The 27,526-nt window shown below is 36.5% G+C and overlaps 1 protein-coding gene across 2 annotated transcripts; it reads right to left on the reverse strand.

Moving 5' to 3' along the window:
- Positions 1–5,234: 5,234 nt before the first annotated feature.
- Positions 5,235–27,215, reverse strand: LOC132285301 (coatomer subunit beta'-2-like). 2 transcript variants are annotated; one of them, XR_009472502.1, is made up of 26 exons: positions 26,964–27,214; positions 26,741–26,761; positions 26,532–26,593; positions 26,221–26,275; positions 21,686–21,722; positions 21,275–21,600; positions 21,050–21,181; positions 20,808–20,956; positions 19,090–19,158; positions 17,547–17,697; positions 17,374–17,439; positions 14,084–14,272; positions 13,439–13,579; positions 13,248–13,322; positions 12,921–13,097; positions 12,729–12,820; positions 12,523–12,639; positions 11,273–11,387; positions 11,046–11,117; positions 10,421–10,617; positions 10,231–10,324; positions 7,927–8,033; positions 7,493–7,622; positions 6,927–7,127; positions 5,983–6,050; positions 5,235–5,508 (listed from the first exon to the last, which is right to left on the reverse strand). XR_009472502.1 is itself a non-coding variant. In XM_059787473.1 (26 exons), the coding sequence occupies exons 1-25, from the start codon at positions 26,964–26,966 to the stop codon at positions 6,031–6,033; spliced, it is 2,721 nt and encodes a 906-aa protein (XP_059643456.1). In that variant the 5' UTR covers positions 26,967–27,215; the 3' UTR covers positions 5,235–5,508; positions 5,983–6,030. The 2 variants fall into 2 exon arrangements, 1 of the variants encoding a protein (XP_059643456.1); XM_059787473.1 differs by having other exon boundaries at positions 7,004–7,127; positions 26,964–27,215.
- Between the last annotated feature and the right edge of the window lie 311 nt (positions 27,216–27,526).

Genomic DNA, 27,526 nt, shown 5'->3' on the forward strand with positions numbered 1-27,526 from the left:
TGAACAAAAAAAAATTTGGGTAGAGCCGAATTTAAATGTTGGCTAGGTAAGAGCGAACTTATAGAGGATCCCCATGGGAGTGGTTGGGCTTATCTTGCACTTGGAAGAAGTAGGAAAAGAAATAAATATAGTGAAAATTTGATTTTTCGTCGCCGCAGTAAATAAGAATTTTGAAAGATATTTGAGGATGATATTTGGCCAAACATGCGAGAGTGTCAATGAAATTAATCTTTGGAAAATTATTTTGACGTGGAAACAAGAAAGCATCTTTTTACTAATGTATACATTTGTATAAAAAGATGAAAAAAAAAGACATTGTGCATTATACTTTTATACCCTTTTTGTTCTTTTGTCTTTTATAAAATAAAAATAAAAAATTAGTGTACATTATATTATTTATTTTGTCACTCTAATTTTTTGTTATTATAGTTAAAATTTCAAAGCCATTTTTCAATTGATTTTGCACCCATATTACCTAAATTTTATCCTTTATTATATTTAATTTTTAAAAATATTTGCACTCAGGTTCCATAAAATGGTGAAAACAAAAAATTAAATATATTCTACTTACAAAAAGTGTAAGGATTTTTATTAAAATAAAATTAATGGTAATGTAAGACAACTCTAATATCAAACCTAGCTCCATCTTTGGCTCTCCTTCATCATTACGAAATATGAGCAAATCATCATTTGTATAACGAGAGGGAATTGATACTAATTATCAATGAAATCCGTTTAACAAAGTGGAACCAAATGTACCTTCCCCCAAAAAAAAATAATAATAAAATAAAATTGGAACCAAATGAAGTAACGAAGAGTGTGCAATGGTTATTAATTAAATTATCTGATGTCTCTAACTAATGTATCATCTTTTACAAAATAAATTATGTCATTTTAACTTTTTCATTTTCACGCAGGATTGATCGATTTTTATAGCTATATCTCAATCAATTATAATTTTTTTTTTTAAGTTGGTACTCACACGTATACCTTCATCGAGGCTCGAACTCCTAATCACCCTTTGAGAAATAGACGCCTAGTATTTGGTTCATCTCAATTAATTTATATCACCTTTTCTATTTAAACGCAATTGGGCCATTTATTCTATTTTTTCTAATTTAACCAAAAAAAAAAATTCAAAATACCTAGGGGAAAAAAACTAGAGGAAATAGTATAATACTTATCATATAAACTTACTGCATCTTTCTTATATATATATATATATATATATATAAGAATATATATATATATAATACAAAGCGGTGGACTTTAGCCAAAAGCATGTAACAAAAACATGAATACTAGAAACTGAAAATTTTACTAAAGAAAGAAAGAAATAAGACTAGCACTGAATTATTTAAAGTAAAGAGGTTGGAAGATAATAATATTGAATTGTGTTCTGGTCACATAGGATCAAACGTAAAGCTGCACTTTCTTGGCAGAGTTTTAGGCTTCAAGAGACTTTATGCTTGTTGGAGCTGCTGAGCATAACGAATCAAAGCCGAAGACGGATCGAGGGGCGGCTCCTCCGTTGTGGGTAAACGGGAAACCCGACTCTACAAACCCGAATAAAGGCTACACAGCAGTAGTATGGGGCATTAAGACCGGAGCTTTTTGGAGCTTACTGTCACGCCCCGCCTATGGAGGTTGTGCCACGCAGGCGACACGCAGACGCTGAGGAGGACGCTGCATGGCAACTGCATGGCAAGTGGAGTTTCTAGAGTCTTCCGGAATAGTCTAGAGTTATGTGGAAGATTCTAGATATGTGTAGAAATGTGTAGAAATGTGTAGAAGTGTGTGGAAGGTTCTAGAGTTCTCCAGAGTTGTGTGGAGTAGTATGGAGAATTCTAGAATGTTGTAGATACTAGTAGATAAGTATGGAAGTGTGAAGAAGGTGGGAGAAGATTCTAGATAATCAATCTCCACCGTTGGTTAGAATGCATCCTAGCCGTCCATTAAGGATGGGGATGCCTATAAATAGAGGTAGGACTTCATTTTGTAGACAACAAGTCCTAGAGTGAGTCTTGAGAGCCTTGTAGAGAACTTGAGTGCTAGCCTTGTACAAAGCATTCTTTGAAGTAATAGAAGTGTTCTTTCCTTGCCAACTTAAGTGTCTTAGTGTGTGTGAGTGTGCAAGCCAAGTGAGGAGAGGGCGAGTGCAACTACAACACTAGTAAGCGCACGAGGGGAGTGTGTTGGCTAAGGTGTGCACGGGAATTAGGCTGACCAAGTACTTGCGAGAGTGGAAGCAACATCTTGGTGCCGCACGGGAGCAGCTAGAGTGGTGCTGAAACTCTAAGCCCGTGACAGTTGGTATCAGAGCCAGGTTCGTCAAGGGAGCTTTGTTGGAGTAGACATGGCTAGCGGAGGAGACCACCAAGTCCACGTCTTGGAGCAGAGCTTGGAGGAGAAGCTTGCCACACACTTGGTCTACACGGAGACCAAATTTAACAGGCTCGAGAGAAAGATGGCGGAACTCTACGAGCTGATTGACGGCATTGCCAACAAGGCGCGAGAGAAGGAAAGGGACTTGTATGATCAGGTAGACGACTTGCGCATGGAGATTGCCGAGTGCAAGAAGGAGCTCTCCCAGGCGCGTGAGGTCGTGGTGAAGCCAAGGAAGAAGAAGGCGCCGGAGCCCAAGGAGTACGATGGGGCAAGGAATGCGCGCCAGATTGACAACTTCTTCTGGCACATGGAGCGGTACTTCGAGTGCATGGAGATCGAGGATGATGAGGAGAAGGTGCAGACAGGCACTATGTACCTCACGGACACTGCTGCTCTATGGTGGAGACAGCGCTTCACTGGTAGGGGTGCAAGAGCAGTTGATACATGGGAGGAGTTCAAGAGGCAGCTCAAGAGGCAGTTCTACCCTGAGTGCGTTGAGGACCTCGCCATGATCAACCTAAGGCGCCTGAAGCAGAAGGGCAGCATAAGGGAGTATGTGAAGGAGTACTCCAACTTGATGCTGGAGATCCCAGAGATGCCGGAGCGGCAACGTGTGTGCTTGTTCATTGATGGGCTGCAGTCTTGGGTGGCCACGGAGCTAAGGAGGAGGGAGCCTAGAGACTTGGCATCCGCAATGGCTATAGCGGAGCGCCTTGAAGACTTTAGGTGCGATGACAAGAGGGCCACGTCTCCCAGGAGGGACCACGGCAAAGGTGGGGGAGACCGGCGCTTCAAGAAACGGGGCTCGCCCAAGTCTAGTGATGATGAGCACAGCGATGAGGAGAGACGCCCACGCCATGATAAAGGCAAGGACCATGGAAAGAGGTCTAAGGCTAGTGGCAAAGGGGAGCGCCGCGATAAGGGCAAGTGGGAGCCGAAGTGCTACTTGTGCGAAGGGCCGCACATATTGCGACACTGCCCCAACAAGAAGACTATGACCGCCCTTGTGAAGGATAAGGGCAAGGGCAGGGTGGACGATGCGGGCAGCGATGAAGATAGGTGCATGGGGGCTATGCAGATGCTGAGTAGCATGGCGCATGACACCAAGAAGAAGGGCAAGGCAAAGAAGGTAGCTGGGGTGCGCTATGTGGATGCGGAGGTTGGTGGCAAAGCCGTGCAAGCCTTGGTAGACACGGGTGCTACACACAACTTCATTACCCCGGAGGAGGCGCAACGACTTGGCTTGGAGATGCGCAAGACGGAGGGCTGGATCAAGGCCGTCAACTCCGAGGAGGCACGCGTGAGTAGAGTGTGCAAGGAGGTGGAGCTATGCATGCAAGGATGGAAGGGCAAGGCTGACTTCCAAGTTGCGGAGATGGACGACCACGACATGGTGCTGGGGCTGGAGTTCATGGACAGGAACAACGCCGCGCCACTACCATGCCTTGGTGCGTTGATGATACTTGGAGGCGAGGAAGGCAAGGCCGCATGTATGGTGCCGCTCGTGGGCAGGAAGGAGAGTCCAGAGGTGGCAGTCAACACGATGGAGCTCGTGAGGACTTCACATCTCCCGAAGGGCGCTCGTACGTTTGGGCCAAGGACATATGCGCAAGTGCTGATGACCTGCGAGAGGCTGGGTCAGCTGAAGAAACCGTGACGAGGGCGTCACGGAAATGGGTGGGGGAGAATGTCACGCCCCGCCTATGGAGGTTGTGCCACGCAGGCGACACGCAGACGCTGAGGAGGACGCTGCATGGCAAATGGAGTTTCTAGAGTCTTCCGGAATAGTCTAGAGTTATGTGGAAGATTCTAGATATGTGTAGAAATGTGTAGAAATGTGTAGAAGTGTGTGGAAGGTTCTAGAGTTCTCCAAAGTTGTGTGGAGTAGTATGGAGAATTCTAGAATGTTGTAGATACTAGTAGATAAGTATGGAAGTGTGAAGAAGGTGGGAGAAGATTCTAGATAATCAATCTCCACCGTTGGTTAGAATGCATCCTAGCCGTCCATTAGGGATGGGATGCCTATAAATAAAGGTAGGACTTCATTTTGTAGACAACAAGTCCTAGAGTGAGTCTTGAGAGCCTTGTAGAGAGCTTGAGTGCTAGCCTTGTACAAAGCATTCTTTGAAGTAATAGAAGTGTTCTTTCCTTGCCAACTTAAGTGTCTTAGTGTGTGTGAGTGTGCAAGCCAAGTGAGGAGAGGGCGAGTGCAACTACAACACTAGTAAGCGCACGAGGGGAGTGTGTTGGCTAAGGTGTGCACGGGAATTAGGCTGACCAAGTACTTGCGAGAGTGGAAGCAACATCTTGGTGCCGCACGGGAGCAACTAGAGTGGTGCTGAAACTCTAAGCCCGTGACATTACGCCCCTTCACGAGTCTATTCCACCATTTACAAAGAGCCTTCAGGTGCAGTTTTCAGAGACAAAGCATTCGGTGAGGAAGTAAAAATCACACGTCCTTCCTATATTGGAACAATGAGACAAATAAAAATTATATAGAATTTGGACATTAACTTTCTTTTATGTTTGTTTAAACTTATACTCAGGGTTTTGAATTGATTAAAGCTGAGTTTTCTATGTTTTTTTTTTACATATTTAATATTTTGTGCATATCTCCATTATAATGTAATTGCGTTACAAAGTATTACTGGACCATTATTAGCCCAAGTGTATAACCTCTCTTCCTAGAAAAGAAGAACTAAGGTTTACATGGGTGAGAAATTGTTGTAATTTACAAATACCCACTTCGAAATCACACGCAATAACTTGATATGTCCTTTTTAAAAATTAAAAATAGCCAATCTCTCCCAAAGCAATAACTCAAAAAATGGAAACAAACCCAAAAATGGGAGCATTTGAAACCATAATTATCTCTCATTAATTGATATAAATGATTCTACATTCACAATGGCATTTAAAAATTTCAAGGGAAAATTTGACCTATAAAAATATATGCTAAAAAGATTACAAGCAGTTAAACGAGTAATCAAGATGGGGAGGGGGAGGGGCAAGAAAGCTGTCTGATCGGGGGGCTGTGCTGTGTGCCCCGTTAAAAAATTCCATGCGCTACAAAATCACACCAACATCAAAATTTGGACAGCCGGTCCCGCAATAAGAAACCTGGAACAACAGGTGTAAGTAAACAAACGATTAATAATAATAAAATAAAATAAAAAGGTAGAAGACGAGAAATATGAGGAGGAGAACGGAGACATCATCTAAAGTGGAAGACTATCATGACAGAATTTTATGAGTGATCCATAGCTCAATGAAAATCTAGGTATTACGTGGGGGGTGTGCCCGAGCACATTCTAGCACAATTACTCTTTCTTCTCTCCAAGCAGCAATAATCTTTTCATTTTCTTGCGCAGCCAATTATCTTTCTCTTTCAATGGAAAATTACTCGGTGCAATAGATTAAGAGGAACCATGCATTGAATTGAGAATACAATAGGGCTCATGGAAATGATCCAAGAAGAACATATAGTGAACAAGTAATGAAACAAATAAACCAACTTTACCCAAAAGTAATAAACAAAATGAATAAACAGAACTTCATATTATGATCCATTTCAAGCAACCATTCTTTTCTCACCTCAAGGAGAGGACAAATATAGCTGGGACCGACTTGTCTTGACTGGACCTACCGAGTTGGTGTAAGCACTGTCAACTCAGCAGAAAAAGGGGGGCAAAGAAAAAGGAAACAGAAGAAGTTAATACCCTCCACAACAATCAGCTTCAAATTGTGATAATAAACTGGCACGCAATTGCAAAACAGTGAGGCGAGAATGACAAAAGGCCAAAAAGCAAATAACAAGAAGATGCACCATTCAATTTTTAGCTACATTGCAAAAAGAAAAAATCAGAAATGAATGGAGTGGAAACAGGATTGAACGTGAATAGTAATACATAATGCTAAGAATATAACACTATAACAAAACTGAAAATGTAATTGAAATGGTGTGTGCATGGACTTTCCATACTCCCACGAAACAAAGATCTTAGAGCAAAAGCGTCACAAGCACCAAGTCTACATAAATCCAAGACATGACACAAGGCTGCTTGGAGAAACATGTAGAACATCCAGAGTTCAATACTCATAACTAATGGCAAGCAGATATGTGTGGTCTAGCCACAGCTGACGATTTGATTGATAACATTTTCATGGAACAAATATCTTAGAAGCAATTAATCTAAGAGATCCTACATTAATTTACAAAAGGCGGCTCTAGAGTTCACATGCTAAGAGACAAATGTTGTGGGACAAACATCTGATGAGCATTTAATCTAAGAGATCGAAATCTACAAACGGCACCTCCAGGTTTCGCATGCAAAAATGTTAAACTTTAACAATACTAAAGGCAAACAATTGCAATTGGACTTCATTGCTTGTAAGTGGTACACTAGATCAACCATTATATGTAATTTTAGAGGTCTTTCAGGAAGGATAAACAAATATCAATAATAAAGAGAAATAGTAACAAATCTGGACTAGAGATGGGAGTCAAAGATGGCAATTCAAAGAAATTCATTAATCACCAGTGACAAAATTAGGATTTTCACGCTGGCCCAAACCAATTGCTTTTAGGTTGATGGATTTCCTTCATTATCCGTACCCCACTGTTCGTCAGCCTCGCTACCGTTAACGAGTACTGCACCATCTGTAGAGTCAGCATCCACCACAACAGCCTCCTCTTGCCCCTCATCTTGCACCTCTTCTTCTCCATTGTGTTTCTCAACCTGGGAAAAAAGAAGAAACAAACAAACACAACAGTGCAAATTAACAAATTCAATCAAAACAACATAATACAGCTTCGGTTAATTTAAAGGAAGGATAAATCTTATATTAATATGTAACATATCTACAGTTCCGAATATCAGACTTATTCATTCCAATGAGGTGCAAAGAACTCCAATAGAGAACGAATGCCTCTTTGAAGGGTGTCTCTAAATGTATAAATGTTGGCAACTCAAAAAGATACATTGTTAAAAATCACCAGCCTCTGTCTAAAGCTAATATCAGGCAAATGCACAAACTTGCTAGAGCAGGATCCTTGAACACATTTCGAAGGAAAGAGATTCAAAATTCTCAATGCAGAGCATACCTCATGATCCACACTTCCATTTTCAAGTGGTTCCTCTTCCTCCACTCGAATGTTTCTAAAAGCCTCCACAAGGTTGACATTTGATCTATCAGCATAGTTTACATATTCCCTTGCTGGAGGATAAGTACCCCTACAGACCAATTAAACAAGTAAAATTCATAAATACCACAAATTGAACTACAATGTCAACAGCACATTTTCTAGTCATATACACAACTCATATTCAGGCATTGGGCCATAAAATATGATAGGCCATCAACTGAAAATACTTCAAAAACTTCACATGAACACTAGCGTTGGTTATGTTGCCCCGCAACATGTATGGATGAACAAATGATATATGAAACTGGAAAAAAAAAAATACGGAAGCTGGTCCAATAGCAGTAAGACTAAAAGAATATAAGAAGACAGTAGAAAGAGGCATGCAATAGAACCTGGTCTCTGCAACTTTTGATTCAACGGCAAGAGCAACTTGCCAGTCCTCAAACAAATTAGGATACTCTTCAGGATCAGCCAAAGATTCTGCAGCTTTCCGGTTAACCTGCAAGTGACATTAAACGACGGAACCTGGTCAAACAATGCAGATTTTAAAGCTAATTATTGAACGCACTCTTAAATAATCACTGATTCCTCTTCTATAATCATTGATTCCTGATGAGACAAATTTTACGGAAGAAGTTTAAGAATACTTCTTCATGGAAGAGACAGTAGCATGTGCCACATGCACAAAGCATTCCTAATTGGAAGAGGGAGGAATTGTTGAGAACGATAAATGTACCATTTGGCCCTATGATTCACGAATGCTTCTATAATGGGAACATATCGGTACCTTATAAGCAATACTCCTCGGATACGGACAGATAAACTTCCTACACATATCCATGATTAGAAAAAAAAAAATTATATTATTTATTTATTTTCGGACATGTCCTGATACTTCCATACACTCCGTTCACATATCCAATAATTCTTAGGCTTTAGAACACGTCTAGTGAGTGTTAACACTTGTAAATTTTAGAACATCATAGTATAATTGTTAAGGAAAGCATTATAATGTTTACAAATAGTTAGAACTTTTTCAAAAAAGAAGAATTGAGATATAACTCTCGGCTTCCAGATCACATTTTTTTTTACAAATGCTAAAAGTAATATATATTACATGACAAACTATAAGTAGTTTAATTTTATACATAGATAAATATTTATGTAGAGCGAGGAGAATAACAAATAGGTTAAACAAAAAATCCTATAGAACCGTTATTAGACCAACTATTCTATACAAAGCAGAATGCTAGGCTTTAAAAAATAAACAATAACAATGCCTTCATGTAATGAAAATGAGAATGCTAAGATGGATGGTCGGAGTGACACAAATGATAGTGTGATAGAAAAATTAGGAGAACACTCATTAGTGAGAAAATAACTGAGAGTGGATTAGATGGTATGGACACATACAATGAAGACTATACATGTGCCAATAAGAAGAGGAAGGTTAGTTCTCATAGAAGGTAAGAGACGGAGAGGTCAACCAAAATTATTGTGGGATGAAATTACTAGAAATTAATTTAAGTTATTAACTATAATAGGTGAAATAACGTGTAATAAAAAAGAATGAAAAAAGAGAATTCATGTTACCGAGTCCATTTATGTGGGATTAAGGCAAGGATTATGATGATACATACATGTTTTGTTTTTTTATATATAGCTACAATAAATATATATATATATATATATATATATATATATATATATATATATATACCTATATATATCGCAGTATTCATGCTTCATAGGTAAGATTCTAACTTTTTTAAATAGATGTTACCATGTTTGTATCATGTTGTGCATGTATTCATGCTTTATAGGTAAGATTCTAACCTAATGCTCCCTTTAGTTGGACAAACGGAAAAATGGATGGAAGAGATGTGGGGAGGGACGGATGAGGCATCCCTAGGGAAGGGATGGTTTTCATCCCTCCTTTTGTTTGGTTGGATGGAAGGAAATGAAATAGATCCTACTATAATTTCACTAATATATCCTTAACTATACCAATTACTTGTAATACATTAAAAGGTGGATAAGGACATATTATCAAATTAGTCTAACAAAAAATCCATCTCTTCCTCACACTTTTGGATGGAAGCAAGATGGTGGGCCCAGAGGAATGCCTCCTCCCCCTCTTCCTCTCCCTTCTACTAAGCAATGGACCCCCTTCCTTCCCTCCTACCGTACGTAGCATAAATATTTTAAAGAAGTTCTTGATTGGACATTTTCCACAACAATATTACACTGGAAGGAATGAAACAAAATTCGGTTCCAATTGTATCATGAAAAAAGAGTTGAGTCAAAGATGTTGCATTAAGGTACTTATCATTGTAATTGTGAGGTTGATGATGTATATAACAGGTACATCTAGCACTAGTTCCTAGAAGATTATGAGCCAGAAGATAAACTCTGTGACAACTAGGAGGCACCTATCATTGACAGACTTAATCATCATAATTTTTAATTCAGTTGATTTTAAAATTCTTTTACTTTTTTTCTTTTATTTGTTAACATAAACTATAAATTGTTTAATGATGGTCGTCATCTAGCTTCCCTACCAGCAAACAGAGCCTAAATCAAATGGCTATAGAAGATAGTCAACTTCAATCTTTTTGGCTATATGATTAGGCTAACTCAAGTAGGGAATTAGTGAAATCAATAACTGGCACAAAGCCAGGTAAAGGACAAGCAACCTTATTGAGGTCCTTTCGCCAAGTTGCAACTATCTCAGAAACCTTGCTTGGAAGATAAGACCTTGCCATCAAGGCCGCCTCAGGTATCCGGTTGCTGCAAACAGATAAAATAAAAGTAAAAAAATAGAAAAAGCATCCCAATTGTACCAACTGTAATTCTAGGAATCTGAGTGATTAAAATAGTAATTACCTGTCAACTAACAGCTGCAAGCACTCCTCCACTTTTCCCAACGTGAATAGACAAAGGAATGCAACATTGTTTTTTCCATGTTCTTTAGCAAGAGATGCAAGTTTAGATATTCCTTCTGCATCTCCTAAAGAAGAATAGAGCAGCAACAAACCACTAAGATCCATTGCATGCTTTAAACATTCTTCAGCCATCTCTAACTGCAATCCATCAACAGACAGTGAGAAATTGAAAAAACAAAAACTTGCAACTAATAATGCATCTGATATAGAATCAAATCACTTCAAAAGTTCTAACAGCCAAGAAGATGTTTCAAGCCGTCAGGCTACATTACCCAAAAACACAAGTTAAAAAAAAATAATCAAGATAAGGTTGCCTTTATTCTTCTAATCAAAGAAGTTGCAGACGCTCAGGTGTTGGGGGGGTGGGGGTGGGGGTGGGGGTGGGGGTGGTTTCTTAAATCACATGTTCTTTGGTCACCACGTTGTATGACAACATAGATCTTTCCAGCAGTTGAAAAAAGTTAGCATGGGAGCCTAACTGTGGCAGAGATTTCCAGATCAGACAATAATTGGCCATATAAGATTAAAAAAAAAAAAAACAAAAATAAAAAATAAATAAAAAATACCATTCCAGTGGACATAGCTAATTCACCCAACTGCTTCCATTTGGACTCGCTGTGCGCTCCGGTGGCAATTTCCTGTAACAGAGATAAATTTTGTTATCAGGAGGGTAAACACTGTTACAGAGTGCATATAATTCTTCAAAAGTTCAGAAAAGTATGCTCAAATGCTCTAGTGAAAGCACTCTAACTATGAGTTAATACCCTTACTGAAATAAATCAATAGGACCTACCTTTGCAATGTCTAATTTACCCAGCTGTATGGCTAGCTCAAATCTGTAGTCAGGGTCGGTAGCTACTTCTAGCGCTTCCTCTATCATTCCTCGCGATTCCAAGAAACGAGCCACACTGGACAATAAAATTATATCTTCCCATTATAATCTGAGGCATGCTTCAGAATCTGAATTTTGCATCTTATATATAGCAAGCGAAGCAGAAAATGAAAAGGTAAAAAAACAGGTAAAGAATAGATTATGATTGTGGGGGCAGATTCCTACTAAAGGAATGCACTTGTTGCAAGAACATTTGTCAACCTGCGACTTGAAATCATGGCTATATCTGGTCTGCATCATTAAGCGTGTATAAATAATAACTACAAATGCAACCAGGTTTGCATTCCACAAGAACAAGAAGAAGAATAGGCACAGAGAGACAGGCGCAAGCCGCTGCCTGCTGCCAAAACTGCAGCTTATAGCTGTGAATATCAACTGTAAGTGCATGCGAAAAATAAGAAATGAATGCACACATCTCAGGATGCCATTTGAAGCTCACAATTGTATCTTGTCTGTCTGGCTTTCAATTGGCCATACACTCACTAAAATTCCTAAATGCACCATTTTTTTTATGTTTAAACAATCCGAACTTTGTACTGAAAATTACTCTTTCCATACAGTTTGTGCAAGTAAATAGCAATAGAACAGCAAAAGAGTTCAGAATAAAATAATAAATAAATAAATTACATAGTCATGCCCCACATTTTATCTGAAGGTAAAGGGGCACCCAAGTATTGCAAAAAACTTAACTGAATACATTGCCGATCTGCTATTAGCCATGAAAATCTTACAATATACACCATGGAAAATAGTACTGAAAACAATATCAGCAACAATCTTGCAAGAAAGTGTGCTTAAGAACCAAAGCAAAATATCCATTATTGAATTATGTGTCTTTTTGTTAAAAACTTCAGGATAGTTTGCCATCAATTTCCACAGAGCAGGCATTGTGGTATCAATAGCAAGAAGCAATTAGTTGTAGTTGTTGGTGGTGGGTGGGTGTTTTGGAGGAGAGGGGGGGGGGGGGGGGGGGGGGGGGGGGGGTGAGAAAGTGATAGAGAGAGAGAGAGTGAGAGTTATGTGCTTTATAAACAAACAATAAGATGGGAAATTTATACATATTGCTGTTGTTAAGTTGCCAAATTATACACCTAGGAGATATTCCGATGGCCCATTGCATAAATAAAGTTAGTTTCCAAAACAATTTATACCTATTTTGATGCTCCTTGGGAATAGAAGGTAAAATCTCATTGGCCCGTTCCAGGTCACCACGCATCACCAAAGTCTTGTACTCAATCAAGCTGAGAAGTAAGGTGTATCCCATAACACTGCAAGGAAAAGGACAAGTAAGCTAGTGCTTAATAATGAAGATCAGAGCACTTGCTCCTTCCAAGAGAGCAACTAAAAGGCCACTCACTTGAACTCTTTGTCAATGAGGTACACCCTACTTTGATTAGCTAGATATCCCAGCAAGTACATAGGCCGGTCCAAGTGAAACATCGTGGTTACCTGGAATCATCGCATTGAATATGAACACAGCTTCCTCACATCCTTGAAATAAATAATATCTGGAAGTGTAGAAAAAACAAGAGTGAACAATACACCATACCTCACCACCAACACAATAATTTAGCCGCCAGGAGGAGTTGTTGTAAATGAAACAATCCCCTACCCATATTCCAGTCCTGACTCGTTCATTTATTTCATAAAGAAGCTCAAAGGCATCTTCAACGCCTTGCTCATCTACAGGTCTTCCACTATCTAAATGTGTAGAAACTACATCCCGCTGGCAACATTATAAACAATGTTCAATTTTATAATATATATTACATAAACCACATTTTCTCTCACTGTCCAAATTTATGAAGAAAAAAGAGTTCATCTCCTGTAATGCATGTTACAAATTTATGAGAAAAATACAGATAACGATGCTTACATTGTACTTTAGTATGTAAAAGGATGTATCACTAGCAATTGCCACTAAATCACCACTATCAGCCCAGTAGAGGTTCTGAAAAAAAGAAGAAAAAAAAAAATTTAATAATTAATTAAAATAAATTTCTGCAGTGTAGCTGTAAACAGTAAAATTGAATCAGTAGAGCTATTTTGAGGAATCTTATTGCATACTTTGACATTGACATCAATCCGTCGTATCAGCCTGCATTCAGCCCAATCGTAAAAACAAATAAAATCATTTGAGCACATTGCCAGTAAAGTTCCCCCAAATACATGCTCAGCAGAAAATGTCGGTCGGATACTCCTCTTTTCCTGAAAGTTCTCACCTTTATTAAACTTCATTAAGTATCATAACAGAAATAAATAAAATTTCGCTAAAAAGTTTAATCCACGCTACAACCACAAGAGCCAGATGAGATGTCCATGACAGCACTTCAAGATGTGAAGTTCATGAGCTTGAAATATCTCTAATTTGCCCCCACACCGCCCAACAACCCCCCCCCCCCCAAAAAAAAAAAAAAAAACTCGTTACATATTTAGGAATTTCTATTTTATTAAAAAATTTGGCAGAGAATTAGAACCAAGACTTGACCAGATAAAAGATAAGTTTTGTGCATCAACCTTGCAGTCAGCATTATTTTTTTTTTTTTAATTCACTCCAGCACAAATAATGGGGGAATAAAAGAATGAATAAAGGGAGGGGGCAGGGGAGGGGGGTCTAAGCAGAAGTGAGATTCAATTGGTTTCTTTTACCATCACTTTCGGACGTCAAACAGCAAAACAAATAAACTAAACAATGTCAGATAAAATACAAACCTGGAAATTTTTACTAAATATTTTAATCTTTGACGTACTCTCTCTAACAGCATATTCCCCATCTGAAGACCAAACAAATTCCAATGCTGAACCAAATGACCTATTTCTCCATGCCAAAGCTGTATATACGATGTATTCACCATCTCCGCAAACAACAACAAACCTCCCATTTGGATTATGCTTTAAACTCTGAAAACAAAAATCACAAATGATTGCCAATCAAAACACGTCAAACTACCACTGATTTATTCTTCATCATTAAGAGTAACAGTTTCAAGGAGAAATATATACTAATAATCAAAATAAAGACATTCCAGAGTAAGATCCCCGTTAGTTTCAGTCGAGGGTGTTATGAGGAGCAATATGGTACAGACCTAAACTTTGGCATAGCTTGCACAAAGTGGTTGCCAACAGACTAGAACATGTGTTCTCACCCTTAAAAGGGACACCAGGAAGTAACCCCTATTCTAATAATTATAATATTTTCCAACTGATACAGAAAACAATAGCCGGCAGGCAAAAGAAGATTTTTAATAATACAAGTATACAATTGTAAAGGAAGCACGCTTGGTGGTACAAAATGGATAACTTAAAAAACTAATTAAAAGAAAAGAAGCTAAAAATAAATAAGAATGTTAACATCAGTAAGTGACAACAAGAGAGAATATATTAAGCAATGACTACATTTGTTAAGAGTCAGAGGTGGCACCATTTGAGTATAGTTGGGAAATGTTGTCAACAACAGATTCATCATCAGGTCACATGATCAACTAAGACCCATTGAGTGCACCACTACAAAGGATAGTTTGAAAGATGTTGAAAGCACCAAAATGAAAAGAGTAAGGCCAAAAACAATGCATATTGAGATGAAAAAAGATACTACGAAGCACCACTCCTGCCAACCCATGGCTTTGGCAGGTGTGGATTGGATAAACTAATTTAAGACTCTTATCTGCATGAAATACATAACTCACTGAGTCCAAGTTTCCACACTTGGTAAGAATGCTAAAGAAGTTTGAAATTTTTTTAACAAGGTTGCATGTCGCACATCATAATGTTTTAATTTTTAAACAAAGCTATCAAAGAACGATTCATTGTCTCCAACCGATCAATATCACTCTACATGATAAAAGTCATAATCCTAACTATACTCTTAACTCTTTTTTTTTTTTTTGATAAGTAAAATAAATTAACTATACTCTAGCTCTAAGACATTCAAGTTGGTGAAATATTAGACAATTTTTTCAGCTAATAGTCATTATTCTATAGTTAAAGAAATCCAAATATTATATTTTCTTTTCTCTTAGAAAAGGTCTAGTAGTCTAGTTTCATTATCCCAAATAAATGCATATACATATATATACAGCATTTTCACAGCCATCTATATTACACAGACATTTGACATTTCAACATGTCACTGGATGGTATGGATACCGGATGGTGTGTGACACGGCACTGGATGGTACGGGAACCGGATGGTGTGAAACACACCCACCATGTGACAATTCCTCAACAATGGTGTCAGCAGAGAGATAAAGAACATCTGCCTATTTCACTAAGGGTTTCACAGCATACCTACCCAAAGTTATTCCATTATTACTGGACACTCTAAAACGGGTTAAGTATCAGTATCTAATGGGCAAATCTGCATAGAAAATTTAATTTATCCTAATTTAAAGATAATGAAAACTTAAATCATTTTAATAATCCAGCTGTATCCAACTATTCATGTAGTTCGGGATCAGCAAAGAAATAAAGGAACACATACCCACTTCAGCGAAGGTTTCACAGCATAGCTTCAAAGTTATTCCAATATAACATGGATACTCTAAAAAAAATATCACGTCCAGTGGGAATATTAGCAGAGACAGTACTTTATCCCAAGTCAAAGGTGTTGTAAAATTAATCATTATGATTATTTAGCCATATTCAAATAGTAAGAGATTAACCTCTCTTATCAAATCTTACACCTAGAAACACACCCATGTTCAACTTGCATATCTGAGTCAATGTAACATAAGCAGCAGTTAAACATCTCAACCAAAAGCAATGGACTCTTACTGCATGAAAACAATAAATGTCATTGAAGTTAATCTGAGGCCAAATACCTTTTAATAATTCAAGCCCAAGTAAGGAAACCCGTCATCATCCTTGCCTTTATCCCCCATATGAATGGCAACGGCCACATGAGTTCTCCTTTCCCATTTTTGTATAATACAAGTCATTTCTCCTATTATATTTAATCTTTTAAAGTCATTTACAATAATATTTGGAAGGCTTCTTTGTCTCTTACATTCTATGCAAAGTAATTGTCCATTTTTCTTACTAATGCATCTACAACTTCATTGTCTGTACCCCCAAAGTCTTCTTTCTTTTATTTTATAACTAATTGGCTCAACTCCTAATTTTTCCCTCACACACTGATTATTGACTCTAGCTCTTCTCGTCACACTTATCACCCATTTCAACATTCTCATTTTAGCTACATGAATGCATTTTTTCTCCCCTTTTTGATTCTTTTTTAATGTCCTTTAGTCCACATGAAATAGCTAGCCTAATGACCATCCTGTAGATTTTCTTTTTCCTTCCTCATTTGATGTTCTTTTATCACATAAGACAACAATAGCCTGCCTCCATGTTGTCCAACCCATTTCAATACTACGAATTACATCAGCATCTATCTCCCAATATTATTATATTATTAATCCTAAATAATGAAAATGTTGAGTAATCTTTGATCGATTTATTATCGTAATGCTGTCATCCATTGAAACATTATTAAATTTATATTCTATATCAGTCATACTAATTTTTAAACCTTTCAACTCTAGTGCATTTCTCTATTTTTCTATTTGTATTGCTAAGGAAAAATCTAATAACAATATATCAATGGTAATCAATATGCACAACGGGATGTATCTTGCTTTAGCACTAACCTTAGATAAACTTATACAGGAAAATCACTAGTATCTCCATATATGGTACAGAGTCTATTCTTTGTATCCCTATATCTTGAATGATTCCAAGTATTGTATTAATTTGTTTTCTTTGTAAGGCGCATCAAATTATCTCTCCACTCTTATCATATTTTTCCATGTCTATAAAATCCATGCGCAAATTTTTTGTTTATTTCTACGAGCTTCTATCAAATCTTTTACTAAGTAAATGACCTACATGAGGATCATCATGACATAATCCAAATTGAATATGGGACAATCTGGATTCCTTCAAAATTACGGAACTACATGGCAGAAAAGGTACTTCAAAAAAATAAATTAAGGATAACTCACTTGTGGATAAAGATCACAGTTCCCCAACTCTTTAACTGCCAAAGGCAATCTTTCTCCATCATTAATCTGAAAGAAAAAGAAACATAGATGGTAAATGTCGAATCAAACAAGAAAGATCTTATATTTTAATACCATAGCAATCCAATGAATATAAGAATTCAAAGAAGTCAAACCTCATAATCTGCTCCCACACTCTTAATGTTAACAGTCTGAATTTCATTATGCTTAGCCCATATAATTTTTCCACCACTGTCCATACTAGCTACAGGTTCTTCTCTTCCAATTTTTACCATAATGGTGCCTTCATCATAACCAATGACAATCCTATACAGCGATATAATTGCCAGAAAATGAAGTTGCAGTCATAGGGGAAAAGAGAATAAGTGTTAAACGCACTCTCAAGAAAGATTGAAAAACTTTAGCAAATGTAGCATATATTTTATACCCAAATACTTCTAAAAATTCAAATATTTCAACTCAACCAAGCCTTATTTCAACTGTCAGTTATTGGCACATAAACGACAAGATGAATAATCTGTACTATACCATACACACACACACACTCACTATTTAAATGTCAATAACATTTTTTTTTTATATGCATTTTTAATACATTAAATATATACCAATTAGTTTATATCATCATCCTTGCCTTATTCCCGCAAGAATGGGGTCAGCCACATAATTCTCTCTCCATTCTTTTCTATTAGTTGCTATTTCACCTAATATGTTTTAACTTTTTAAAATCATTTCTAATAACTTCATCCCACATTATTCTAGGTGGCCCTCTCTGCCTCTTGCCTTCTATAGATACTAATTTACCTCTTCTTACAGGCACATTCCATTGCATGTGTCCAAAGCAAGTCTACTCTCTCTTTATTCTCTCGTTGATAGGTGCCACTCCTAATTTTTCTCTTACACTTTCATTAGTGACCCTATCTCTCTAGCCACTCCCACCATCCATCTTAATATTCTCATTTCCACAACATAATGTGTTGTTCTTCTTACTTATTTTATATACTCCCTCCGTCCCATAATAGTTGTCCATCTTTAGTATTAGAAGTTTTTAAGGGGGCAGGTAATTAATGCATTGTCCCCTTTTAAAATTACCAATTTGTCCTTTCAAGTTTAAATATATATATTACCAAGTTGGAAGATTTTTTAAAAGTTAAAGGGCAATGATGGAACTATAGCATATATTGTGTTTTACTTTTCAAATGGGACAACTAATTTGGGACATCCTTAAATGGAAAGATGGACTATTAATATGGGACTGGGGACTGGGAGAGTAATTATTTTAACGAGTAATCAATCACACATGTACGTTAGACTTTTCACTTTAGCATATCATATTCTTTTTTTTTATACATATACATTTTTATGATAATTAATCAAATATTTACTTTCTATGAATTCTCTTCTCTAAATTAATCACATACATATATATAAATATGTTTTCAATATTGAGTTTTAAACCCATCCTTTATTTAAGATAATAATTTTAATTTATTTTTTCTACTTTCATCTTTGGATAATTTAAAATCTTTTTTAATTGTGTTTTATGTAATGAAAAAATGCCTATTTCCTTTTGCATGCTTAAGAAGACCACATGGATATTGAGCCACTTAAATAAGTCATGAAATCAGTGAGTGAGACGAACATATCTCTAAAACTTCAACACACACATTCACACAAATGGAATAAAAACCAACTTACCGGCGTGAACCCTTCATATATCCAATAGCCCAAACTCTTTCAAGACCATAATTCAATGTGTTCTCAAGCCTGTAAGCCAAAACAAAGGTAAATAGATCAAGGAAATCAAGAAACGGAAGAAACTACAAAGATTAAATGCTTGATTATCAAGATTGGGTCCATTTTTCTTGATAATTTGTTACTTTGAGAAATAAATAAATAACTAATATACGAAACAAAATAAAGGGGAATGTACACAAAGGTCAAAATTGACATTGCAATTGGAATTTTTAACCTTGATCTTGATCGAGCTGGATTGGTTAAACAGCACTTAGTGACATAATTACAAAGTACTTGCATATAATCGCATCATAAGACTAGTGACATTAATTATGTTTTTTCTTTCAGGAAAAAAAAAAAAAAAAGAGTGTAAAATGAAAAAATAAATAAATAATTGGAAACCCATATATGCAACACAGTAACTATTATAGCATTAGTGGTATCAATTACCAAGAAAAAGATTCTTCTGCATATTGCATAATTTATATTCCTTTTCCATCCAATTTACGAGAAAGTATTAGGTACCCCCACCCAATGGTAAGTAACTATTATAGCATTAGTGGTATCAATTACCAAGAAAAAGATTCTTCTGCATATTGCATAATTTATATTCCTTTTCCATCTAATTCACGAGAAAGTATTAGGTACCCCCACCCAATGGTAAGTAATTATTTACTATTATCAAGGGAAATAGTGAGAATTCATTGGGCTCATTTAAGGCTCGGCTCGGGCTCGTTCGTTAAGCAAAGGAGTCGAGCTCAATTTCTAGGTTCTTTTAGTAAGCGAGCCGATCCTGAACAGTATTGGGCTAGGCTCGTGAACATGAGCTCATGTAGGCTCGTATACGTTTGTGAACATAGGCTTCTACAAGTTCATGACCAAGGTAATGCGATGTTGCACGAGTTCATATCAAGCCCCCCAAATGAATTTAGCAAGATGAGCCCAAGTCGAGTCCAAGCTTCTCCAAATAATTACAAGCTGAACCTGAGTTCAGCTTTTCGAGCTCATCACGATCCCAAGACGAGCATGAGCTAAGCCCACAAACGAACGAGCCGAGCCCGAACAAACTAAAGCTCAGCTCGGTTCATTTGCAGCCCTAGCCAAGGGTACTACTTAGCTAGTGCCCCCAGGGTACCCAATATTTTTCCTAATTTACAACCAATATAAGAATAATGCATGAATCTAAGGGATGTATGTATTGGAGACCTTTCTCTATTCTGCAAAACTTCTAAAGATAAAACTTTAGTGGGATGAAATAGCGCTGTGAGAGGATGAGTGAAAAGGGGATAGTATCACATCCTCAACAAAAGTATTAAACTTTTGATTTTAAAGAACTATAAGGTTATGTGATGTGAGAAGGATATTTGGATTGTGGATTGAATAAATAGAGCCTAAGGCGAAAAGGAAAAGATGAGCCCAGAGGGAGAAGAGGCTCACAATTACATCCTTACACATTTGACAGTACCATTTTATTTTTCATACTAAACATACTATGGGATTCAATATTGAGCTTCAACTTCAAAAATATTAATGCAAATCTGAATGCAACTAACTGATAACTAGGAAGCCAATGGGTTCCGAAAGTATGAAAATGCATTGATGCCAAAAAAAAAAAAAAAAATAGGAGAATCTATGTCATGAAAACTTAGTATTAATGATATTTTGACCATAAAACTTACCTATATGTGGTTGCATGCCATATACGAACAGTACCGTCCTCAGAACCTGTCATTATTATGGGAAGTTCAGGATGGAAACACACAGCAGAGACATTGTGGGTGTGGCCTTCTAGTGTCTGCACACAGCTTTTGGTTTGATAGTCCCACACCTGTTTCACAGGATTAAGCCACCAATATTTCTAGATTATACAATAACATGCAAAATTCAACGAGGAAAAGAGAAAGGGAAGTAGGTGGCAAACCTTAGCAGTGTGATCATCAGAACCGGTGATCAGATAAGGTTTATCACCGCCTGTGAAGTAATCAACACAATTTACCCCTTTCAAATGGGCATCCAATGTAAAATTTGGGTCAGGAGAGCCAAGATTCCAAATCTGGAAAAAGAGAGTTTGCCAGCTTATGCGTGTTATATATACTTGACGATAATTTTATTCGCGACAATTAAAAATAAGCAAACCAATTCATACCTTTATAGTGCGATCAAGAGATGCACTTGCAAATGTATTTGTGTCTTTTGGATTAAATGTCACTTGCATCACATAATGGGAATGACCCTCAAAAATTTGAGTACACACCCAACCCTTCTCCCAGTCCCAAAGCTTAATAAGCATGTCATCAGAAGATGATAGAACATATGGAAGGGTAGGATGAACAGCCACACACCTAATATAATCCGTGTGCGCTTCAAATACTTTAACCTTATCCATTGTATTATAATTGTAAACACGAATATACATGTCATCAGCACCAGCAACAACCCACTGTTTGCGTGCTATAAACTTCGCGGATCTAACTGCAGGCACATATAGTAGTTGTTAGAGCACAAAAGAAAATTTCATCAAGATGTGTGATCGCAAGAAAAAATGTTAATCATGTACCTGGTAACTCAGTAACCTCAAACGACTTTGCCATAGTCTGCAGTAGTAAAAAAGAAGTTAAAGTTAGCACTGTGATAGTACTAATGACCGGAACCCGAGGCCCTGATAGAGAGTCATGGAAGCACTACTGATCTAAGACAGAGAACTACTTAACTGTTTTAACTCATTTTCAAATAAAAAATAAACAAATAAATAAAAGAAGAACAAATAACTAAAATATAATCACAGTAAGCTAAAAGACAATAAAAATCCTATGCAATCCACAAAATTTAAAGCAATAAAATAATAAACAGTATATACTAGATTTTTACATGAAAACCGTTAAAAGGGAAAAACCATAAGACTTAGTCAAGAAAACCAATCCACTACCAAAAAAGACGGAATACAACCTAGGTTAATAGACTCAACCCAAGAATCCCCTAGTTAACCCCTTGACACAGAAGACTCCAATCTTTTCCCCCGAAAAGTCTCCAGGAAGCTCTTCCGCTTATATACATCGTTCGCTCCTCACAAACCTGCTTCTCCACTGAATCCAGTTGTGGCCACTAGTCATCCAAGTGTTAATCTGGTTGTGAATTGAACAGAAATGTTGAACTAGTCTTGAAGTACGCAGCAACAGTTGTCACCAAATATGAACATACTCAACAACCAATGCAGATGATGAAAATGAATATATATATATATATAATCACAAAAATCTGCTCTAAAAATTTTTCTCTGTGCATTAGACGTGTATAGGTCTATACTAGGGTTAGGTATATATAGGGCAACCAAGTAGTAGTGAGAGAATACATTTTTTGGAGAGTTTAAACCAAGTTGGAAACTGCCTTTCCGAATAGCTCTATCAATCGAAATAGATGTTGATTGATCGAAATCTCTCCCGAAGCCTTTGATAGATGCCGTGACCAATTGAATTCTTCTGCAAGTTTTAACTTAGAAAATTTTCAATGTGGAAGTTTTCATGCAAGCTTAAATACTTTTAAGGAATCAAAACAAGATTGAACTTGTTGGGTATATGGGAGAGATCATAGATCTTTAGATGAAATTTTCGATTTTTTGGCTTCTTTGAAGGCCTAAAGGTCCTTTGTGGCCTTGTGTATATTTTCAGGGTTTCGCTCCCCTATTGAGCGCTTTTATAAAATTATTCTTACTTATCAAAAAAAAAAAAAAAACAAGATTGAACTTGGAAATTTAGAAACCCTAGTCAGTGACTGCATCAGTGATTAAATTACCTTTTTACCATTGTATACAATGATTACCAAAATACCCTTGGATATAGGCATGAATTCCATCTTTGACCTTACGAGGTAACTAGCACTAACTTTTGGACAGTTTCTACACTTAAGTTAGAAAATTAAAACAAAAGAACAAACTCAAGTTTTTCTAAGAAATTTGTCAACCTAAGTCCTATTGAGGGTGAAAAGTAAAACAAACTTAAATTCCAAAAGTTGTAACTTTAAGATTCCTTACAAGCCTTGTTGCCTTACATGTCGTGTTTCTTATGCTTCAAATTATCACTAATACACCAACTGCACCACCAACTATTAAGGCCATGGAAATGGCATTTAAGGAAGAGGCTCAGAGAAAACAGGATGGAAGTTATAGTTTGATCTATAAGGAAATACTCAACTCTCAGGACCTTCAAACAACTTATATACGTCATAGAGTTCTGATCATGGCCTAACTAAAATAGGGAAAATGACATTTCAAAAACTGCAATCGTGCCATAAAAATCAAATTAAAGCTACTGTGTGTAATGATAGTGCATTGAAGTCAAGAAACAGTAAGTCAAAATATTTCACGATTGGCTTCATTCATTGGGAAGAGTTCGAATGTTGCCTCTATGAAGTTTTGATTACATACCAAATATGATCAATTGTATTCAGAAGTTATTCATAAGAAACAATACCGGATTCAGAAACACTAGATAACATTGCCTAGAAAGGCATTCTTTAGATGTCCATTCTGCACTTTAAAATCTTGACATGTTAGGCTCGCTTATTTCAACCAAGAGATTAGAACCTTCAAATAAATTATCGGTCCATGCTTAAAAAGATAATTAAAACAGTGTCCAAAGGTTACAACAAAATTCACGTTGTTATCAAGCCATGGGGCCATTCAATCTCCAGAATGATCCCTAATATGCTGAAAAATTCACCTGGTTTTCTTGTAAAATTATAGAATGCGTTGTATAATTTTATATTAAACAAAAGATTTAAAGCAATAAATTCCAGTTGTGCCACTTTCTAATGTTTCTTGGGAGTTGGTTGAAGCCACTCACACGAAAAATTCTATTTTGCAGTAAAACATCACGATTCTTGTGCTGTTGAAGTTCTAATGAATTACAGCTCTCAAGGAAAATATAATGTCCCAAGACTCAACATAAACATCAATGTTATCACAAAGTTTATAACTCTTTGCTCAATGACGTTCTCCACCGTAGAAGTAGTGAGGAGAATGAGGAGGAGAATAGGGTGCCGATAGTGGCATGCTTGTCCCCTTTGGTTTTAGCCAATAATAGAACAAACCTTAGAAGAGATTCAAAATAGTCGTTGACATTCTAAAATGACCAATAAAAAGGAAAAATTCTTCATTCACTTAAATATTTTGACAATAGATTTGATAGTCATCTTCATTTTCTTGCTTCGACAGAATACTGCCTCTACCAATTTTTTGTAATGCTTTTGCAATAATTGCCCTCTAGTAGCACAGAATACTTTGACATTTGAAAACCCTAATTTGAAGAGCTCCAGCAAGTTTACTCACATATCACATACTCGTACCCTCATGTCATATTGTGTCAACACAGATACCTTAGGGCAAATAGCAAGTCTGGGTAACATATGTTATTAAAATATTGTTAGAATTTAGAAGAACAGAATATCTACTAAAGAATGACAACTAGAATTTAATATAACAGAATAAGTCTTCCAACAAATCACAATAGTTTATTTGGAAGTTGCACCATGCCATTTAGATGTAAAAGTGTATTGAATTAACATAATTCAGCAGACTATTCTACGCATGAACTTTGAGAGTCTTTTAAGAGTGGGTGCCGTGTATTGCCTCCTAATGTGTGGTCAGCACTTTTTTATTCATGGGGAAAGTATATAATATTTTAACAACAAATAAAATGCACTCTCTCCGTTCCAAAATGTGTCTGGTTCGAATATTTCAACTTCTTAAAAGATCATGCATGTCCCTTCCTCAACTTCCAAAACTAACCGTCCTTACATTTTTAAATTTCAAAAGCTAAGGATAATTTAGAAAGTTTCAAAAAAAAAAAAAAATCTCATTGATTTTTCAAAAGGAACACCGAACACTTATTTTGGACACCCCTAAAAGGAAAGAAAGAATAGGTGGAAATATCATGGAAATAGATCACTTCTATCCGATAGCTAGCTAGCAGCACCTTTGACTAACAATACCTAAAGCAAAGCAACTATGAAAGAGGTTTGTTCGAGTAAAAGCATGAGTTTAGGTAAACCCCTAGCTTCTTGACCGAATAGGTTAGTAGAGGTGGGAGGTACGTAGTTGTGATTTACAAAAGATTAGAGATAATTGGCATGAGAGGATTAAGTAATGAATTACCTGGAATGTTATGGAGATGACTTCGTAATGATTTAGAAAAAAAAAAATAGAAATAACTGGCATGACAGGATTAAGCAATGGAACACCTAGAGATCTTATGGAAACAGATCACTTCATTGTGAATTACAAAAAACTAGAAGGTAGACATATAGCCTGAAGAATTAATACAAAAGATGTAAAAGTATAGGGATACAATTAATCACTTTCATCATCATCATCCTTGCCTTTATCCTGCACAAACGGGGTCGGCCACATGGATTCTCTTTTTTCAATTTTTTCTATCATAAGCCATTTCTCCTACTCGATTTAATTTTTCTAAATCATTTCTTATTACTTTATTCCATGTTAATTTTGGTCGACCTCCTTATCAAAAAATTAAAAAATAAAAAATTAGTCAACCTCCTTGACGTTTATCTTCTATGCAAATCAATCTTTCTCTCCTCACAGGCGCATCTATATGTCAATGTTGAATACGTTCATACCACCTATGTCTACTCACTCTTATTTTCTCACTAATAGGTGACGCACCTATTTTCTCCCTAATTCTTTGATTTTTTTTTTTTTTTTTTGATGAGTCCTAATCCTTTGATTATTAATCACTTTACCTACACTTTATTCATTTATCGCAGGTGGGGCTGACTCCCTTTTCTATAATCAATCAATCGCGTGAATTTGACCATCAAATGCTATAAAAATTAAATGTATGATCCTGTTTCTACAAGACCGTTAGATGAAATTCAGAACAATATATCAAGCCATACTGTAACTCACCCTCACTCCATAGAAATAATTAAATTAAAGATTAAAACAAAATTTAAAGAACATGGAAAAAACAAAAAAAAATATCACCAAAATATGAATCACAGAGACATTGGAAGGCATAACAAAGTACAAAATATAATTCAGTTTTACAAGAGCTAAAACTTCGTTAAGTCATAGCACACCTGAGACTGGTAGTTCCAGATACATACGGTGCCCGAATACAAACTTGCCAGAATCCTGCAGGAAATAGTGCCATGATAAGCCAAAAAAACAAAAAAGCACTTTCACAAACAATGAACTTTTCCTATTGCCTAGAAACTTATTTATCTAAAAACAAAACAAATACTATATTTAGTTGGGGGACAAAAGGATGAGACTCCCAGTTTGTTTTATCAATTAACAAAGAAAAAAGAAAGAGAGAGAGAGAGAGATAAATGCAAGTACAAATAGAATGTATGACATAAACGAAGTGGAAAAGTAAAGGAAAAAATACCATGGTTCGGTCGGATGCAGATCCACGGATTTTACTCTTTCTGATCTTTGAGCAAGTTTTCTCTGATCCAGTAATAATTTTTGTCAGCATATCGCACTAATATTTCAAAATTTACACGCAGAGAATGAAGATCTATTCTACAAATGAAATTCCTTTACTTCCGCTATTAGAAAAACAAAAAGGAATTCAAAGTTAACGAATATTAGTACCTTTATTTCGAGTCTCAGAGGCTGTGGCATACCAATCACCCAATCAAAAGAAAAAAAACAGAAATTAGTTAGTAATAAAAATGTAAAGTTTCAAACTGATTTTGAGTCCAGGATTCAAATCGATGCACTAAGAGCCATTAAGTATAAGAGAATCGAAGAAATTCACAGTAGATCTAATACATGTTGAAATCGTTTGAATAGCAAAAACAACTGATAGACTCACCATGTTTGCGGATGAAACCGGAGAATGAAACCCTAAAGATGAAGATGAGATCGCAGTGAAAGAAGCGAAGACTCAGCTATAGCGATCTTTGTTGGAATTGTTCGGTAACTGGAGTGAGCGATAACATGAGAGGTAAGATACAGAGGGAAAGAGCGAGGTTTTGCTCGTAAATAAAGCGGGTCGCGAGAGGAAAAGATATACGTAATCAAGAGAATATTTATGGCTTATTTTTACGAACTGCACTCAGGGCTCAAACACACGCTGGTGGGTCTAAAACTCAATGAGATAAAACTGTTCCTTCATTGGGTCCAGTCTGGCATGTTGAGATTGTTGCCGGTACGAACCCAACCAACCATGATTCGAGCCGAATCAATTACTCACCTTGACTCCACAAGAACTAGGTTGAACTTGAATAAAATTTAGGGATTTTTACATAAAAGTGGTAGTAACGAAAGAATATTATCAACTCATGGGCGTAGTTTTAATATTTATAAATATATGAATCAATTTCTATTTTAACCCTTTGTTAAGCTAAAATTATATTTTTATCTCTAAAATCTTTT

The sequence above is a fragment of the Cornus florida genome, unplaced genomic scaffold (genome assembly GCF_030987335.1).
Source record: "Cornus florida cultivar Cherokee Brave unplaced genomic scaffold, ASM3098733v1 CherokeeBrave_3.0.0_Hap2_Chr11, whole genome shotgun sequence".
Taxonomy (NCBI): Eukaryota; Viridiplantae; Streptophyta; class Magnoliopsida; order Cornales; family Cornaceae; genus Cornus; species Cornus florida.

Excerpts from the sequence above, each read along its gene's own strand:
- LOC132285301 (XM_059787473.1), bottom strand. Across the intron at positions 21,182-21,274 it reads CTCTTGATCGCACTATAAAG|ATTTGGAATCTTGGCTCTCC; the intron begins GTATGAATTGGT and ends CTCTTTTTCCAG. Across the intron at positions 12,821-12,920 it reads ATTATTGTGTTGGTGGTGAG|GTAACCACGATGTTTCACTT; the intron begins GTATGGTGTATT and ends CGATGATTCCAG.